General features: G+C 49.2%; 1 protein-coding gene across 18 annotated transcripts in view; it reads left to right on the forward strand.

Annotated features, from left to right (window-relative positions):
• The window catches only part of ZNF536 (zinc finger protein 536), a 448,340-nt gene that overhangs the window by 191,670 nt on the left and 236,694 nt on the right, over positions 1-19,976 (forward strand). For all 18 annotated transcript variants that reach the window (XM_059877488.1, XM_024979020.2, XM_024979014.2 and 15 more), the window contains one exon: positions 7,420-9,591. In XM_059877488.1, coding sequence (XP_059733471.1) covers positions 7,422-9,591 — 2,170 coding nt within the window. In that variant the 5' untranslated portion in view covers positions 7,420-7,421. The remainder of the gene's footprint in view (positions 1-7,419; positions 9,592-19,976) is intronic.

The raw sequence follows: 19,976 nt of genomic DNA on the forward strand, positions 1-19,976 counted from the left end.
CTGTGACGGCTCTGGTTCCTTGGCTTCCTTTGAGCTTTCCCGTGAACTGAGGCTTCCTTTGTTTCCACATGTTTCACAAAGGAAGGCGCTGGCATCTGTCAGCATCCAGCCTAGCAAGACTGAACATGGTGTGGACATCAAGGGAGCAGCCTTCCCTCCAGCATGTCCTGCTTGGGCTCTGGAGTCAGCCTTCCCAGCTGTGTGACATTTTGAGGCTTACATATTCTGAGCCTCAGTTTCCTCACTTTTCGTATTGGACTAGTATGGTACCTACCATCCTAGGTTCTGTGAAGCTAAATGCGATAAAGGTTGTGAAGTACCTAGCACAGTGCTGGTGCTGATGAAGTACCTAGCACAGTGCTGGTGCTGATGAAGTACCTAGCACAGTGCTGGTGCTGATGAAGTACCTAGCACAGTGCTGGTGCTGATGAAGTACCTAGCACAGTGCTACTGCTGATGAAGTACCTAGCACAGTGCTGGCGCTGATGCATGATGCTGCCACGAAGAGGAGAACGATGATGAGTATGAAGAAGATGATAAGGATTTGGCTTCTGTGGCTGATGTGAATGGTGATGATGAGTGGTGGCTGCAGTGACGATGGTGATGATGACAATTAGTGCTATTTTCTTTGAGAGCTCTCGCTGCCTGACAAGTCCACAGTCTTAACAACTACCCCACACGAGGTTAATTCCATCCCCTGTTTGCCTAGCTTTGTGTGGGGTGGGCAGATAGTAAGCCAGGAACTACTGACAGAAGTCTGCTCTACCAGAGAAGAGGACCAGGAGAACTCTTGGTGGATGTTTTCCTTTCGCATCTGATGTGTTCATTATCTGTCTTCAGTTCTGGGCTAGTTTCAACCTGTCCAAAAGCCAACATGCTGGAGAGACCTCTTGGCCTTTGAGAATTTTGAAATCATCCAAAGTCTTCAAAGAGAAGTTACTTTCTTCTTCTTCTTCTAAGTCCCCCAACTTTTGTCCCACCACTACTGAAACTGCCTGGGCTTCTGTGGGACCACTCAGTTCAACTGAGTCCTGCTCCCCTTTACAGACAGAGACCACCCTGACACTTTGGCCAGCATTCCACCCAGAAGGGAAGGTTGGGGAGTTTGACCACGCTCTCCAACTTGACTCTCCTGGTTACACAGTCGCCATACTCTGCAGCCCTATTGGAATATCATATTCTCATTAATAAATTCAGCAAAGATTTAACTGTTTCTGGCCCTGTCTCATAGCGTTGTCTACACATCAGTCAAAACAGAGCAGGTCACCCGTGCTGCCCTCCTGTTTATCTATTAATCATCTGGCAAATAAACCGCTCAGTATCCTGCCCACCTCAGTAATGTTTGTGATGTAATTTGTTTGGATGCCCAAATGTCACCAGCGTTGATTGTAAGAGATGAAAAAATGTACTTGCTCAGCATCGCAAGCTCTAGGCCAAAATGTAAGCATGAAATCTCTGGTTTATTTTTGTAATAATGTTTACAGCTGTTTAATGACCCTGAAAAGGTTCAGTAGTCTGGTGTTCTGTATCTCAGAACAGGAGTGTATTATGCTTATAACAACCTTGGTTAAACAGTTTGAGCTACAACAATTGGGAAAATGGTATTTAATAAGAAGCCATTGTATTCTAGGGGAAGTTGTCTTAATTACTGCTTATCTCAAGTGTTAAGAAAGCAAGGTGCATTGTGGGGAAGGGCCAAGGGTCATTTGTGCCCCACAGGAAACAGGTCCACCTACTGCCAGAACTGCCTACTGTGACATGATTAGGGGGTAAACCCCACAATGGTGTTTGCAACCCTTGTTGTGAACCCAAGCCCCCCACCTCTTGCCCAGCCTCTGGGGGTGCTGGTCTCCTGCAAGGTTTCTGAGGCAGTGCCTTTACCTCATTGATAAAAAAGGGAATATTTAGTTGTGCTTGGCTAGACAACAATATTTGATTTTTAAAAATCCAGTTGAAATGGTTATTTTGAAAGTCATTTTATTTCCCAGCTATTCTTTTTCATGGTATAAGGATAAAACTCCTTCATGCAACTTACTGGCAAGATCTATATTTTTTGGGCTATTCATAAGATTACTTTTTTTTTTTTTTCCTGTGGTAGCAAAATGAAACTGTGTTTTTGTGTAAAATTTATTTAGACTCCTAGCAGCTGGCATTTCTGGTGTCCTGATAGTTTCAAATTTCATTCTGAGTGAAAGATACAATTAGGTTTTCTATTGGAAGAGTTAAGTGAAAACTTTTGTCATTGATATCACAGGAAATAGTCTTGAAGGCAGAAATGCAAAATCAAAATAACTATTAGCACCATCAAAGGCAGCTGAATGGCTTATGGTACCTGCAATGATGGGGGTGAGGAGACAGAATGCATTTTGATAATCTGTGCATCCAGTGGTGGGTTTCATATGCTGAGAATACCCTCATCATGAAATTGCAGAGCTCAAGTAGAAACCCTCTAGCGTTCAGAGGCTTTCGGCTGGGGCCCCTGCCTGTGTTCAGAGGTGGGTCTGGCATTTCCAGGTGAGGAATGCCATGGTGGCCAGGACTCAGGCCCGGACCTGGGTCTTCCTTAATATGGACAGTAAGGTTGAGCGCCCCTATGCCCCACCATGACCCTGGGCTCAGGATAGATTGGGACTAAGGTGGGATGTGCAGTGTTTCCATGTTGGAGGGCTGACACACGAATCGACAGTTCACTGCGTCCCCTTCCCAGCCTCGGATCTGGCTGCCTGTCCACAGTTCAGTGAATTCCGTACCGTTTGGTTCCTTCCATTAGTCAACCAGGGTTTATTGATCTTCCTGCTATGCTTTAGGCTGGGGCCACGAGCTGGTGGCCGGGTGAGCTGTCCTCCATGTTTAGCAGTTTGTTTACTGCTTTTTGATTTTGCTAAGCGTTTTCCTACCGAGGTGAGAGGGTTAGATGGGTTATTGTATAGGTTCCTCAGACGGTCCCAGCTGCCCAGTTGCCTTCAGCCCAGGATCATGGCCTACCCTGCACTGGCTCCTGGCTTCTTAGTGTGGGTCCCGCAATGGCTGGAACATAGGGTGACGGCTCCAGAGCCAGGCTGGCGAGTGAAGGATGGGTTGGTGTAAAGTGCTCCCAGGTTTTTAGGGACCATGTGGGGCGGTGTTGCCTGTGGATATGTGTGTCTGCCGCCTTTGTCAGGACAGGAGAGTGTCTGCCAGGGACACTGGCATACAGTTCTGCGAGGAAGCACTGTGGTCCCACATGGAAGGTGTTCTCCCTGTGCTTGCTCCCTGAGGGCTGGGGAAAAGGAGAAATGCCACCTTCTCCCAGAACCACGAGCCCCTGGAGGCAGCCCCACCTCCCAGCCCCTGAGATCTTAGGGCTGCGTTGGATCCAACCCTTTATCAGTAGGATAAGTGATCCCTTCGTTTCCCAGGGATTTCTTGTATTTCTTGCTAGAGGAAATTCACTTAGGGGCTTGCTGCCCCTCCCCCAACACAGTCATATTCCTGTACACACACACACACACACCTATATACCTCGATTGCAATGGTTTCTCCTTTCTCTCAACTTTGAATTCAGTCTCTCTGGGGCCTTTTCATTGCTTCACCCTTACTGGTGGCTTTGCCTGCACTCGCCCCTTTGACCCAGAAGCCCTTGAGGGCGGTTACATAAAGGCCCCGGGCAAGCATTTACTGAATAAGTGAGATAAGGGGTAAGGGAATTCCGGATGGGTGAAGTGTCAAGGCTGGAGAAATTGGGGCTGACCCAGGTTTTGTGAGTCTCAGGCTGGGCCTGGGGCCAGCTCGTCCTGCCTCGGCTGCTTTGGCCCAGGGACAACACACCAATTACCCCTTGCTCTTTCCAAGAACTCACACTCCCCTTGCTTGCTCTGAGTCTATCGGCTGGCATTGGTGGTGACTGACCCATGGCTGCGCCTGCACCTGCTCATGGAATCACAGGGTGTCAGGTCTCACAGAGCATTCTGAGATGATGTCTGACCCTGCCACACAGTGGGGCTCAGCACAGTCTTTGCTGGGGCTCATTAGAGGGGCTGAGGGCCGTAATCCTCAGAGCATCTATCTCCTCCAGCTCTGCTGAAATTCTGGGTTCTCCCATGGATCCCAGGATGGATGATCAAGTTCTGAAGGACTTAATTGCTCTCTGTCTCCTAGTGCCAGCAGCTGGGGTCAGAGGTGATCCAAGCCCAGATGGCCACCATGAGTACTTACAGTGAAAATGCTGGTGGAGAGGCATGGTTCTCCCTTGGCTACTTCTAGACCACCAGATTCTGGGTAGAAACCCAGGACCTTTCTGACTCTGACAGATTCAGATTTTTGGATGTTCAAGGACTTGTGCAAAAGCTGAATTTGATTTCCATGAAGTTGGAGTGAAAGTGTTTATACTACAGGCTAGCCTTCGTTTATGGGCTGTGTTTATAGGGTCTGTTCAATCATCATCCATTCAGTTATAACAATCTGAACTTAGAATAATACAGCTCTGCTCTAGGCCCTGAGGCTTTTTTTGTGACCAAAGGAGACATGATCCTGCCTGCACATCTGCAAGAGGGTCAATAAGAAAACTGCACCCTCTCCTGTGATAAGTGCCCTGAAGAAGAAAGTAAGATAATGGGGTAGAGAAAGGCTTTGGGGCTTAAGTTGTCTGTGTCGAGGTGGACATGGAGGGCCTTTGTGAGAAGGGGATATGTAGTTGCGACCTGCATGAGGGGACGGAGCTGCTGGTGCCTCAGCATATTCTGGAATATTCTGTGGTCAACAATGGCACCTGAAGACTGGTTGCTTAAAGGGTGTTTAAAAAAAGCTTTGTTGACTGTGGGGGAAAAAATAATTGAGCATAATAAAAGAATTCCATATTCAAACCTAACTTGAAAACTCCTCAAGTTCATTATTTGGCAAGTTGAGCTGTTATGTGTACAGCATGACTGGGGGTGGGGGATGTGGTCTTCAACTTGATGCTGCTCATCCAACCTGATGTGCAGTCTTGCTGTATTGCACATTCAGCCTCCTCTCCCTCCTGCTTAACTGGCGTCAGCTCAGCAGCAGTAACCTGAAAATAGCCCATCTTCCTGGATTCATGTCTTCTGAGCAGGCCAACTGGGCAGCTTTTGGCAGTGGGCCATCCGTGTTGGCTTCGGACTTTCCAAACTTCCCCAGAGCTGTTGGGTGGAATTTTGAGCACTCCCAAGTGGCTTTGGGGTTATGATCCATGTTTGCTCAGGAGAGGAGCCAGAGCAGCTGGATGGGGCTTAAAGGTGGTAAAATGGCTCTAGACAGGGCCCTTCTCGGCCCCAGTCCCGCTCCAGCAACTTCTCACACTGGGCCTGCTCCTCCTTGCTGGTCAGCGGGTGCCGTGAATGCTGGGGCTGGCCAGTCTTATCCACTAGTGCATCTTCAGTGCCAAAGACAGGGCCTGGCACATGGTGGAAACTCAGCAAGTCTACTGAATGAATGCAAGAATCTCCATGAGAAATTACTCCTTTCTGACCAGGCTCCAAAATGAGCTTTTTTCTTTCTTTCTTTCTTCCTTCCTTCCTTTCTTCTTTTTATTTTATTTTTTGAATACAGACTGCCACCAGAGACAAATTGAAAGCATTCTTTTACTCCAAGTGACCATGTGCTTGTCTGTGTGTGTGAGTGTGTGTAGTTGTTCATGGATAGTTAACCCTGCACCATGGTTGCAGTTTCTCTCCCTCCTGGAAATAAACATCATGTCTTTTTCTTCTCCTCTCTTGCAAGACAGACTCACAGCCTCTGTCCTCTTGCCAAGGAAGTCAGGTCTCCTGTTGGAGAACCTCCATCCACACACAGTCTGCCTGGCTGGAAGCCCAGTAGGCAGCCGACCCCACCAGGGCTGAATGTGCTTCCTCCACAGTTGAGCTCTGTCCCCACACGTTCCCCTGGGGAACTGCTTGGCCCAGGAATCAGTCCTGGCTGGGGTTAAGCCGTACTCCTGAACCACCTGGCTGGCCAACACATCTAAACATTGGGATACAAAGGGGATGGATGTGCACTAACTGTTCCAGTGGCAGGAAACAAATTTGGACTCCTTCAAGTGGAAGACAGATCTGGAAATAGAAGGACCCCAGGCATGGATTCATTGCCTTTCAAAGTTGAGCTCCCCACATGCTCTGATATAGAGGGGATTATTCCTTCTGCCCCATCCCAGAATGATCTGGCTTTAGCAATTCTGCATAGGCTGGAGAGGGGCAGAGAGGACTATTAAAGACAATTATGCAGACCTGCTTTGAGTGTTAGTGTTTAACAAACAGCTTTGAGTTCTAATTTTCTGCAAAACACATACTGCAGGTACAATTTGTACTCATTACTGTATATTGGGAAAGTTATTAAAAACACTCAAACTTGGTTGAGACTTCCTATGGCATCGTCCCTGGATTTTAATTGGTTTTTATCCAGTTCTATAAAAGATCTCTTTAAGCCCAATCAAAGTCTCTGCTGCAGATATCTTGCCAGTTGAAGGACAGGGTAAGCCCACTCTGCAGTGTAAGTCTTTACCCCCTACCCAAATTTGAGCAGTCTCAACAATTCACTATGATTCCATCACGAGATAATTTATACTTCTTTTGATGGGCACGGTTACCAAATAACAAAATAACAGTGTTTCGTAACAGAAGGGTTAAATCTTAATCTCTAAGGTTTGCAAAGCCGCTACTCGCAGTCTCCTTAAAATTTAATATACCTCGTTAATGCTTCCTTGCAAACACTGAAGGATTTTTATGATTATAATCATGTGTTACAGCACCTAGTACTGTTTCTAAGCAGCATACTAATCAGCTTAATGAGATATTACTGCACTTTTTGTTGACTAAAGCAAAATCCCTTTTATTGTTCTAAAGCCTGTCCTTTACTTTATTTTTTCCCAAAACATTATCTTGTTTTATTATGTACCAGTAAATATCGTGCCATTGGGTTGGATTTTTTTTGCCAAATCATAAAATAATCTCTTTCATCTCCGACTGGCGAACGTATGGAATATAGTAACCAGAAACAAAAGTTACAAGTGAGTCAGTTTGGTGTTTCAGTTAAAGCCATTCTGCTCCTTGACAAACTCTGAACTGAACCAACAGGTGCAGGTGCTAAAGGGGGGAGAGGAGGAAACGTTTAACACGTAGACCCCTGATTTGTTATTAGGTGTTGAAAGTGGTAAAACATTAATAATTTAAACGTGAATGAATAATTGCAGTCTGTAAATAGAAAATACAAGGAAGACGATCTATCGCCAAAACAAATTGGAAGAGCAATGCCATATTGCATAATTGGCATTTAATAATTCATTTTTTTATTATTGTTTTTGACTATAATTCCTTAGCATTATTATGTGTAGGTAGGGCATGCAATGCAAATTCCCCACCAGCTGATGCTGTTGATTCACTGTGCCACGGTACCTGGCACAGATCTGAACTCTTTCTTTATTTTCAGGGATGGAAGAAGCCAGTCTGTGCCTTGGAGTGTCCTCGGCGGCGCCGGAAGCAGAGCCCCATCTGAGCGGCCCCGTCCTCAACGGCCAGTATGCCATGAGTCAGAAGTTGCACCAGATCACCTCCCAGCTCAGCCATGCTTTCCCCGAGCTACATCCGCGGCCCAACCCCGAGGAGAAGACCCCCGCGCCTCTTGACGAGAAGGCCCACGTGCCCATGAGTGGCCAGCCCATGGGCAGTCAGATGGCGCTCCTGGCCAACCAGCTGGGCCGGGACGTGGACACCAGCCTCAACGGGCGGGTGGATCTGCAGCAGTTCCTCAACGGTCAGAACCTGGGCATCATGTCCCAGATGAGCGACATCGAGGACGACGCCCGTAAAAACCGAAAGTACCCGTGCCCGCTGTGCGGAAAGCGCTTCCGCTTCAATAGCATCCTCTCCTTGCACATGCGCACTCACACCGGCGAGAAGCCCTTCAAGTGCCCGTACTGCGACCACCGGGCGGCGCAGAAAGGGAACCTCAAGATCCACCTGCGGACCCACAAGCTGGGCAATCTGGGGAAGGGGCGCGGGCGGGTGCGCGAGGAGAACCGCCTGCTGCACGAGCTGGAGGAGAGGGCCATCTTGCGGGACAAGCAGATGAAGAGCAGCCTGCTTCAGCCCCGGCCTGACCTGAAGCCCCTGGCGCACGCCCAGCAGGCCCCTCTGGCCGCGTGCAACCTGGCCCTGCCCACCAACCACAGCCTGCCCGACGTGGCCAACCCGGTGCCCTCGCCCAAGCCGGCTAGCGTGCAAGAGGATGCGGTGGCCCCCGCCGCTGGCTTCCGCTGCACCTTCTGCAAGGGCAAGTTCAAGAAGCGGGAGGAGCTAGACCGCCACATCCGCATCTTGCACAAACCCTACAAGTGCACGCTGTGCGACTTCGCCGCCTCGCAGGAGGAGGAGCTTATAAGCCACGTGGAGAAGGCCCATATCACGGCCGAGTCGGCCCAGGGCCAGGGCCCCAACGGCGGCGGGGAGCAATCGGCCAACGAGTTCCGCTGCGAGGTGTGCGGGCAGGTGTTCAGCCAGGCGTGGTTCCTGAAGGGCCACATGCGGAAGCACAAGGACTCCTTCGAGCACTGCTGCCAGATCTGCGGCCGGCGCTTTAAAGAGCCCTGGTTCCTGAAGAACCACATGAAGGTCCACCTCAACAAGCTGTCCGTGAAGAACAAGTCCCCCAGCGACCCCGAGGTGCCTGTGCCCATGGGCGGCATGTCCCAAGAGGCCCATGCCAACCTGTACTCCAGGTATCTTTCCTGCCTGCAGAGCGGCTTCATGGCAGCAGACAAAGCCAGCCTGAGCGAGCCCAGCCAGCTCTACGGCAAAGGCGAGCTGCCCCTGAAGGAGAAGGAGGTGGTGGGGAAGCTGCTGACCCCCATCTCCAGCATGGCCCACGGTGTCCCCGAGGGCGACAAGCACTCCCTCCTGGGATGCCTCAACCTGGTGCCACCGCTGAAATCCAGCTGCATTGAGCGGTTGCAGGCGGCGGCCAAGGCTGCCGAGATGGACCCCGTGAACAGCTACCAGGCTTGGCAGCTCATGGCCAGGGGCATGGCCATGGAACACGGCTTCTTGTCTAAAGAGCACCAGCTACAGCGCAACCACGAAGACACTTTGGCAAACGCCGGAGTTCTGTTTGATAAGGAGAAGCGGGAGTACGTGTTAGTGGGAGCAGATGGCTCCAAGCAGAAAATGCCTGCTGATTTGGTTCACAGCACTAAAGTGGGCAATCAGAGAGACCTGCCAAATAAGCTCGACCCTTTAGAAGGCAGTCGGGATTTTTTGTCACACGGGCTCAACCAGGCTCTCGAGTATAACCTGCAGGGTCCCGGGAGCCTGAAGGAGAAGCCCACCGAGTGCCCGGACTGCGGCCGAGTGTTCCGCACCTACCACCAGGTGGTCGTGCACTCCCGCGTGCACAAGAGGGACCGCAAGGGTGACGAGGACGGGCTGCACGGGGGCCCCGACGAGCGGCGCGGCTCGGGCAGCGACCAGGAGTCCCAGTCGGTGAGCCGCTCCACCACGCCCGGCTCCTCCAACGTCACCGAGGAGAGCGGGGTTGGAGGCGGGCTCTCGCAGACCGGGAGCGCCCAGGAGGACAGCCCGCACCCTTCCTCGCCGTCCTCCTCAGGTAGGTTGCTGGGGGAGATGGGGAACAGTGGCCGGAGCCAGGGCTCTCCCTACCCCAGAGCCTGATTCTGTGCTGGCCTCAGTGGGGAGGGGGCCTTGCTGCCCTTCAGGGTCAGCCCTGGGGTCACTGTGGCGTGGTCCTGGTGCTGTGTGGACCTTGCCTGTTGGCCCTGCCTTAAGAGAAGGCTGTCATTTCAACTCTGCGACCTTCCCTTGAGCCCTGGCACCAGGAAAGTAAGTCAGTCCTTCTCCCATGTGGTGGAGAGATGGCCAGTTGGTATGTTTGCCAGCGGGCATAGCCTTTCTTGCCCCTAAGATTGCCTGGCCCCATTTTGTTCCCTGACCCCCATCTGCCATCACCTCAGGAACCCAGGAGCTGCCGTTTGGCTCCATCCATTGATGTGATTGTGTAAGTTCAGACCTTCACGATCTATCCCCCCAACTGTATGCCCATAATTGTCTCATTTGGGCCTTTCACTATCTCTTCTTAGACCTAACCTGTCTCCAGTCCCCTTCCAAAAGTACAGCTTGCTTCACCTGTCATGTGTGTATAACCTGAAGAACCACACCATTCTCCTCTGATGGTTTGGAAAAGCACAGAGGTTTGCAACACAGATGCGCAACTTCATGTCTTAAATTGTACTGTGTTACACGGGCGATACAGCTCTGGGGTCTAAAATAGCAAAGCAGAAAATCTGTCATCAAAATGTCTGTGAAATGCTGAAGCTTCCTGGCCCAGTTTGAGGGGGGAAAAAAAAAAAGAAAAAAAAATCCCACTCTCCTAAGACAGCTAAATTAAAATCACTACCTAACAGCAGGTAAGCTTGTTGCCTTCATCCATATTTCCAAAGCCCCTTACTAATGGATAGTAAATTGAAAGTTATATCTCTAGCCCTTTATAAAGAAAGCATCTCACTAATACTGTAATCATTCTGCAGCCTAACAACAGAGGAAATCATGCCATAACAAATACCCTGTTACTAATGGCAACATTGATTTCTGCAATCAGCCATTAAGTCTAGAAAATGAAAGACAGTTTGAGACACCTCAAGGCACTGCATTGCCCACTGTTAAAGATGTGGCAACACCCTGGTGAGGGTCATTTTTTAAGGTTTTTTTTTCCCCTTTTCTTTTTTTTCCCTTCTCAGTTTCGATAAATATTTCAGTATCGGAGGCAATTCACTGCTACACTTATTAAGTAGATGCCAGCTTAGTTGTGTTGTTCTTGTCATGCATCAGTATTCCCTTCTTCTAGGACAAAATTAGTATTAAAATAAAGTGTGAGTCCGCTGGCTTATTACGAACCAGTAAAGAATTGTTAAGACACATAAATCTGCACTGCACATTCCAGAGATTCCGACAGCACTTAATGCCTCTGCTTAAACACCCATGAAACACACTGTGTACTCCTGGAGTCCTAGCCTCGTTTGCAATTCACTTCTGCTGAGACACTCTGGAAGCGTCTGAGGAGGACTGCAGCACCACGGAGGGCCAGGCCACGTTGCCTGGAGTGACCACCGCCCAGAACTCGCAAGGCAAGGGTTCTCCAGTGTCACTGCCTGATGGCGAGCGCTCGGAGGTGGATCTTTGTGCAGGAAGGCAGCAAAGTGCCAGGCGTCCCATTGTCAGGACGGATTACTTCTGGCCTCCTGTGAGGAGGTCCCCTCTCCTGGAGAGTGTCATCTCACGGTTTTTGGATTTGGGGACCTTTCTGGGGCAGAAAGCGGAGCACAAACTGGCTTTCCTAACTTTTTGGAGTGACGTGGAGTTAACACTGACAGATTTTCATCCGTTTCCCAGCCCCGCTGAAATGAAAAGGTCTCAGCAGAATATTCCGACACCAAATGTTCGGCTCTATTAATGACGTGTTTACCGTGTTTTTCTCACCTTCTGGCCAAGTGATAGCCTCATGCTATTCCTATCTCTGTTGTTTCCAAATCTCTAAATACTCTGCTGAAAGAAGTCCATTTTGCTTAAAAGAACCAACCGGGCTTGGGACTCAAAGGAGAATTATACTTGAGTTGTGGTTATCTTCTCACTTTTATTTCCCTCATTGAAGTATCGTACAATTGTGAATACTGATTCTTTCATTTCTGGTTGACTTCTTTGTTTTCTTCATATTCAAATTAGACCCTTTCATAATTTTCTGACTAAGTAGGAAAATTGATGGCATACCAATATGCAGCCTAAATCAGTCGCACGCCTGGGCCATTCAAGTTTTCCTGGGATTAGGACCCTTAACCAAATCGGGTTAGTCTTCCCTCTTATTTCTAACAAGTCTGATTTGTATAAAGCGCGATTAAAATAAGCATTTAAATAAAAATCTTGACACAATAGGTATTTTATTATTACCTGTTAGAGAGAAACCTGCAAGGTGAAGGGGAGAAAAAAATCTTTAAGCCCTTAAGTAAAGAAAGAAGTACTTATTAAGGCTTCTATTAAGAAATAACTGCAAAAACACGGTTTTACAAATTTCTCAGACTGCATAACAATGTCGCAAAACTTAATTTGCATCACTTGATTCTTTTTTTTGTTGAAAACTGGGTCAGTAGGGCCTGAGAAACTATTTTTTCAGATCTTAACCAATGAATTCTTCTTTATAAATCGCTGCTCTTAACATGATAGTAGTTCTGAATTCATCATAAAAAACCTTTTTACAGAGAGCCTCTTAGAACAGATCTCCAGAAGAAGGCTTACAATGAGTGGCAGAGACGTCCTTTGTTATCAGATGTAATTCTTTGCAAAGGAGGATTGGAACGGAGTGGCTGTTTAAAAATGTCTTGCTCAGACCGAGACGAAGAAGGGGTCAAGTTTGCAATCAAACAGTTATTGCCGAGATGGGCGACTGTCACTAGCTAGGCTAATGTGGGATGCAGCTGTTTGTTATGTGAGCAAAAGAATGTTTGAATCAGTGAACATGTGAAAATGATTCCAGTGAACCAGAAAATGTGTTTGTTCTTTGGCTCTCCAAACTGCTGAGAACCAAGCTTAAGATCAACTGCGAAAACTAGGACCTTTGACAAATTGAGAGGTCATATTTTCTAACAGAAAATGGACAAAACTAGTCACACAGATCACTTCCCCATCTTTCCCCTTTGTTTTTGTTGTTGTTGTTGATTTGTGTTGCCACTAATTTCACACCATAGTAGATGTCATCTCTGCCTCCGTGTACAATGCAAAGGGAGACTGTTTGGAAAGCAGCGGCTTAAACATTTTACTCTTTTATGACATTTAGAAAGCGGGGCGGGTGTTTTGATGCTCCCTCATTTCTGGCTCGCGTGCAGACTCTCCGACGACATTAATCTCTGTATCTTTCCCTAAAATCTCATCTAAGGCTGTGCTCCGATTCTAGCCTTATCCTGAGTCAGAAGACAACCAAAGTTCTATTTCTTCAGATTTTGCTTTGGAAATCACGCTCAGAATAATTAAAACTTAATGTACTAAGAAACGATACTGTTCATTATATCCAACAGGGCAGTTACCTTCTGCATTCCCCATAATTTTGGAGAGGGGCTAATTGAAGTGTTGATGGTGGGAAAGGGGTAATTGAATGCGTTGACCCTCTGTTCATTAAATAAAGTCGGCTAAGTTACGTGATCAATGGAAAGCCAGGCAGGAAGAGATGCAAAGATGGAGATACTGTTAACCCCTACTACTTCTGGTATGATATTTTGTGATGGACAAGGATTATTTGATCAGCTGGGCTGGAAGCCTTGAGGGCTCTTCTTTTGTTGCCCGAGCCGCATTCCTGAAATGCTGGGTCTCCATCCTGTGCTGGCCCATTGACCACAGCATCAAAGGCCTTTATCCAGGGCTCCCCTGCATTTACATCGGGTGTATAGTGATATGATAGATTTTCTTTCTTTTCCACCTCTTTTTCTCATGTGGCTCCTCCTCCCTGCCCCCATTCATGATAACCACTGACTGCTCCACACAAACAAATCTGGGTACTCGAAAGAAGGGAAAAAAAGAAAAAGAAAAAAATTTAAGTCTGAGGATTAAGATCTTCAAAAAAAATTTTTTTTTTGCTTGTGCATTCCAATTGTTCTTAAAATATTTGGCAATGTCAATTAGTAACTGAGCAGAGTTAGCTGATGAACACAATTTTCCAGTAGACTGAGCACCCTATTGTTGCCGAGCGAACAGCAGATTTCTGAGGTCATTATCATTCGCTGGTTGCTTGGCCCAGCTGCTTCCTGCTGCAAAAGCCAAACTTTATACTGGAGCTCGGGGATGGCAGGCAGCAACAGGGGGCTGGGAGAGGAGAGGGGGGCTGGCTGCAGAGCGAAGACAGTCATTATCAGCAGAGGAAACAGAAAGTAAAAGTTTCCAGGCGATTCCAGGAAAACTGCCCTATATCAGGCTTCTCCCTCCCATTCCTCTCCCAGCACCTTCCACCTCCAGGCAGGGAATTAAAAGGACCAGGGGATGCCCCCTGGGCATTGTGGCCACTAATCTCTTCGCTAAGCAGAACTTTGGAAAACAATAATCCCATTTACAAATTTGCTTAAAAATTGTTAACCCAATCTAAGGCATGTGAGTGATTTCTTCATTGATAGACTCCTTCATTTTTATTAAAAGCAGAAAAAAGAAAGTTATTTTTTAAAGGATGAAATTAGCAAACTTGGGGACGACAAACAGGGACTGTGATTTCATTTTCCAGAGGGACCTTTGGAGCAGATACTAGTCTGAAATTCCTTATAAAATCAAATTTAGCGTGGAAGGCTCCCCCTGCCCACTCCAGCTTCTCTCTTTTCCTGCCTCCTCTCTCTCCCTCCCCCACCCTTTAATTTGGGAGCTGGTTCAGTGAGATGAAAAGCTGCACTTTTTTAAAGCTCAGCTGTTAAAACTGAGCGCCATATGCAGCTTTTCCGTCCCGACGTGGAAGAGTGTGCAGGCGGCCGCCGTGTTTGTGGAGATTTACGGAGGCTCGGCTGTGTGTGCCGAAGCCATGCCCAGGCAGATGCTGGTGGGCCCTGCCTCCCGGGAGCTGGCCCAGCCTGGGTAGTAGGCTGGCCAGACTTCTGTCCGATGGGGCAGAGGTCAGGGGTCTAGTGGGCTCCCTCTGCTCTCCCGCCTTTCTGCTGGGACTGGAGGTGGTCCGCCCACTTGGCATGGTGCTGGAGCTGGGAACAGGAGCCCTCAGATGCTGGTTCACCTCGCCTGTCTCCTGTGAGGGGGCCGGACGCCTGACAGCAGCTCCTTTTTATAAACTTCCGATCACTCTGTGCCCTTTGATTGCCTTGAGCCTGGGAACGCTCAGTACCACTCTGGGGCCTCGGCTGCCTCTCTCACCCCTTTGTGTGGAGCTGTAAATCCCACTTCCACAGGGCTGCCCGATGGAGCTGTCACTTAGCATTTCAGAAAGAGAGAAATCATACTGGCTCTAAAAGTCTTCAAATAGGAAGTGTGATATAAAAGATGTGTGACACAAGATCCCAGAAGCAAAGCCTCTTTCCTCTTCGTTCCCAAGGATTCCCAGACTCCCGGGACACCGTCTTCTGTCCACGGGGTTGATTCCTACCACAGGATCACTGGAGCCCTGCTGTTTTTAGCTGCCCCGCCTCACCCTGCCCACCTTCGTGTCCCGCTCCTGTGCTCTTAGGGATGCTGCGCTCCTGCCCGAGAACTCAGGAAGCCCCATGTGTTCACGGTAGTATGCTCCTTCTGTATGCATGTTAATACAAGGAACGAACGTTCATTTAAATCTAAATTTAATGGTAATAAGAAAAACACACATTAGCTAAGGACAGGTTACAATGAGGCAAAGAATTAAGCAGTCAGTGTTCAAAACAGAGCGTGAAGCATTAGGTGCGTGATTGCTGCTAGCTGGAATGGCAGGTTCGCGCTCAGGTTGGCCACCACCTTGGAATTAGAGGTTTGCTTTGCAAATGGCCACAGCGTGGCCTCTGCTTGTTGGCCCAAAGCATGTGTCATGAGCTGCCTGGAGCCGCCTTTCACCCACCCACTCTCTTGCTATTCCGTCTCAGGGGCCTGGGAACGTAGGCCCAACATGTCAGCACTGCCAGCAGCCGCTCCTACAGAGTGGGAACTGTCTCTGGGGAGCATCTTGGGGTCCTCCTGTTCACCGGATCCCTTCTCCACCCGGCTCTTGGGCCTTCGAACCCCTTCATTGGCATGAAGCTTTGTGCCTGTTAGGAGACGTGCACTCCTGAGCGGGTAAAGCAGGGAGTCTTCCTCGCTTTCCACCTCAGCCAGCACCTGGCTCTGCCCTCCTCTGGAGGAGGTTTTGGGAGGTAGCCCTGATGTCTCCAGGGTGGAGACAGGTACAGGCTTCAATAAACCTCCTATTTCACTGGCCCTCAGGATTTCCCTGGATTCTGGGGGAAGCCTCTGGGATATTTGGGATGTTGAGGTGGAGAGTGGAGGGAGACCTGGGAGAGACCCGTGCTGGGAGCATTTGGCAGTGTTCTGAGCATGTGAGGCCGGAAGAGAAGTGAGCCTTAACTCCCATAACTGTCGGGCTGTTTTGGAGCGTTGATGGTAGGGGTGGAGAAACACCTGCAGAGATCAGGAGATTGGATTTGTGCAAACGTCCCAAATTTGTGATGACTGGGCTGGAGCCTTTGCCATCTGTGACCCTTGGGCCTGCTTGCTGCCCTTCTGGGTTCCTCACCTCCCTCTCCTCTGTTGGCATCTGACAGCTCCTCCCCGACCCATGTGGACTGGGCTGGAGTGTAGAAAGGGGCAGTGAAGCTCACAAACGCCGAGGAAAGGGGGCTCTCCAGCAGGGTGCAGGGCAGGTGGTGGGGACTCTCTGTCCTCTCCAGGAAGCAAGCGTCGCAGCAGCTGAGAAGAGCCGTGGGTCCCCTTTGCCTTTTCCTGGCAGGACGGGGCGACGGCAACATTTACTTAAGCTGTGGAGTTTGGCACTGCTGCCGCCAGGCGCCATCTGGAAACTCCTTCTCGGAAAGCTGTGGGCCCTTGCACAGGAGCTCAGGGGAGCAGGTCTTGGGCAGACTTTGGGGCCTTTTTTCTTGGGCACAACCTGAGCAGCGAGGCACCTGAGCAGAGCTTGGGGGTCCCCTAGGAGCTGGGTAGCTAAAGCAGGTCTTCCTTGCTGTGCACGTGGATTTTCACTCTGCTGGGCCCCTCCACTGAATTCTGAGCCAGATCTGGTGTAGCTGTTCTTTGTCAGGAGTGCACTCAATTTCCTGGAGCTGTATTTCCATTTATTTATCTTGTATTGCATTTTGCTTACTGTTTTCACCTAAGTCCTGGTATGCTGTGGGTGCAAACATGTGGAGCCAGCCAGGACAGTCCTGGGTAGTTACAGAGACAACTCTGTAATAATGGAGCTTGTTAATATAATCTAAGAGGTGAATACTGTGCCTCTAACATGTGCTGGGGAGGCAGAATGGGGAACTGGGGGGCTTGGCTTGTGACAGACAGGGCTGAGCTAAGCACAGAGATTTGCTGCCATCCTCTCCTTGATCCACATCTTCAAAACAGGCTGCAGAACTCCAAATCAGTGCATGTCTGAACACTCCCTCCGGCTCCCTGATGGGTGGGCCAGGGCACAGAGGGAGCTGTGCTGTTCGTAGAGACGGTGGTGGGTGGAATTCGGGTGCCTGGGTCTGTTCTTTCCTACCAAGAGAAGGCTGTCCAGGGCCTGGCTGCTTGTGGGACCCACGTCTTCATTGCTGTCAGCACTGGGGTTTTGTGTGACATGTGGCATGTGTCTGCGGGCTATGGGAGGCACAGGACAAGCTGACTCCGTGGCGGGGCCGGCCATTCTCTTGGAGATGCCCAGCCAGATATTTACAGAAGGAAGTGGGTGGTGGGTGGGTTGCCTTTTGATGCCTCCTCACTTGCTTTTCGGGGGTGGGGTCTTGTTTCAGCTTTTGCTGGGAGCAGGGCACACCTTGGGGTGACCATGCTGTTTTACTCTGGGCCTTGGGTGCTGTGGATGCCAGAGAGGGTCCATTCTCTCCCCCGGGGAGGCATCTTGCTGGGCTGGGACTTGGGTGGACACCAGTTTCTTTCCTCTGGTTTGACCTCAGTTCCAAAGCCATTTGATGTATGGTGAGACAGGTCCCCTTCATGGTGCTCTCATCTCTTCATTAAAGTAATGTCCCCAAACTCTTAGCTCAGTGGTTGTCATCGTGGTTTTTGGACACCCTCGGTTGTCTTCAATCATCTTGAGAGGCATTTTGGAAAATTTCCAACTTGCTTATGTTTAGCTCAACGTAAAATGTGTGCAGTGGTTGTTTCCTTGAAGACCAAGACAGATACATGCTTCTCTTTATTGCTAAATATATTTTGTTAAATTCGCTGCTAAAATAGGTGTTTTAGGTTCTTTTTTTAAAAGTAATTTGCCTTGAAAAATTGAAGTGATCCTTCAGCGAAGCTGCTCTGTGACATAAAATAATCCCTGTGTAGGAGAGCATTGGCAGCATGCATCCGTTCCCAAATGGGACCTAACCCCCTCTGAAATGTCCTGTTGGATTGACCTTCAAACCCCAGCCACTTGGTCTCTTCCTAGAGGGCTGTTTACTGACTTCTTTGTTGCTATTTTTGTTGTTTAATGACATTATTATTTTTTTCTTACTATAAGTTAATTCTTGTTTATCTTGGACATTGAGAAAATACAGATAAATACAAATAAAATAATTTAAAAATATATGTGCCCTTACCACTCAGAGATAACAACCGCAAACATTTTAGTCCATTCTTTCCCAGTTCTTTTTGTGCACTGAAAGATGTATTTCACACACAAAAAATGATTACATTACAGACTTCAGCTTTTACTTAAATATAGTGTGTATAGTGAAGTCGATCAGTCGTGTCCGACTCTTTGCGACCCCATGGACTGTAGCCTACCAGGCTCCTCCGTCCATGGGATTTTCCAGGCAAGAGTACTGGAGTGGTGTGCCGTTTCCTTCTCCAGAGAATCTTCCCGACCCAGGGATGGAACCTGGGTCTCCCGCATTGTAGGCAGATGCTTTACCGTCTCAGCCACCAGGGAATTCTAATACGTCACATATTTTTTGCAGTGGAATATTCAACACAGATATCAACAAACTCTTTCTGTAAAGGTCCAAGTAACAAATAATTTAGGTGTTGTAGGTCATGCGGGCTCTTTTGTAACCACTCAATTCTGTCCTAATTGAAAGTGCTTGATGGTTTCCAATAAAACTTTATTTACAAAGCCAGGTGACAGAAGGATTTGGCCCATGGGCTATCCTTTGTGCACCTCTGTCTTTCAGTGATAGCTATACTTTGATAAATGCTTCATATAAGTGCTGTGTTCCCTGTTTCCGGAAGTGGACCTCCTCGCAGAGGAATCTCAAGTCACAGGATGACAGCCCACAGGCTGCAGCTGTGTATTACCCAGCGGGATGCTGTGTCTTGAGGCCCTTTCTTTCAGTACTGGAGATGTTACTGAGAAAGTTCCTCCCAAGGAAATACTGAAATCTGTCTCCTTCAAGCCAGGCAGTTGCCTGTCACCAAGCAACCCTGTGACTCGTTTGTTCTTTCATAAATTCACTTGTTTGTTGGTTTGTTCGTTAATTCATTAGTTCATTCAAGGACAAATGCTTATTAAGTAGGTTCTGAACTCCGAGCCATGTGCTAGGCGCTGGGGATGCAAGGGTGAGTACGGACAAGCCACGGTGTCCAGAGGCCCTGAGCCTGGCAGCCAGCAAATCCTAATCAGAGGGGGTAGGTGCATGGGAGGGCTGCCCCATGCACCTGCCCCTTGATGCCCAAGTGCCTGGAGGAGACCCACGTGCCTTGGTGCCTACATTTGTTCCCAAGGGACCTGAAACGGCAGAACCACCCCAGTCACCTCAGTAGCTCCTGTGGCAGGTAACTCTTTCCCTTTGTGGAACCTGGCCAACCCACTGACTTCCAGGGAGGCACCCCCAGCTCAGCCACTGTGACTGGCCGTCCTCTCTCTCCCTGGATGTGAACGGCAGTTTTCTTGCTGCCGAAAAGGCCCTGGCAGAGAGTCCAGCCACTGCTTTTGAGGAGGGCCCCTCAGGCCAAGAAGGGAGCCGGATGGGAGCTCATGGAGGACTCACAGCTTGTGGCCTGTGTGTTCTGGCAGCCGGTCACTTGACACGGGGGGTGGGGTGGGGGGCTGCCCTGAAGGGGGCAGCGGGAAGCGTCAGGGTGAAGCTCCACACCAGGGAGCGAGAGGCAGGCTCCTTGCTCCAGCTCACCTGCCCCTGACCACCCTGTGGTTCACGGGAAGATGGAGGTCATGAGTCAGGTGTCACGTGGAGTGTGGGTTCTTGTTGGGACCCTGCAGGTCGAGCCTGTGAGAGTTTGTCAGACCCACACTGGGAAAGATGCTCTCTGCATCTTATCCAAGCCGACCTGACTTCAGAACCATCCGTAGCTGTCCCCACAGAGGACCAG

The sequence above is a fragment of the Bos taurus genome, chromosome 18 (genome assembly GCF_002263795.3).
Source record: "Bos taurus isolate L1 Dominette 01449 registration number 42190680 breed Hereford chromosome 18, ARS-UCD2.0, whole genome shotgun sequence".
NCBI lineage: Eukaryota > Metazoa > Chordata > Mammalia > Artiodactyla > Bovidae > Bos > Bos taurus.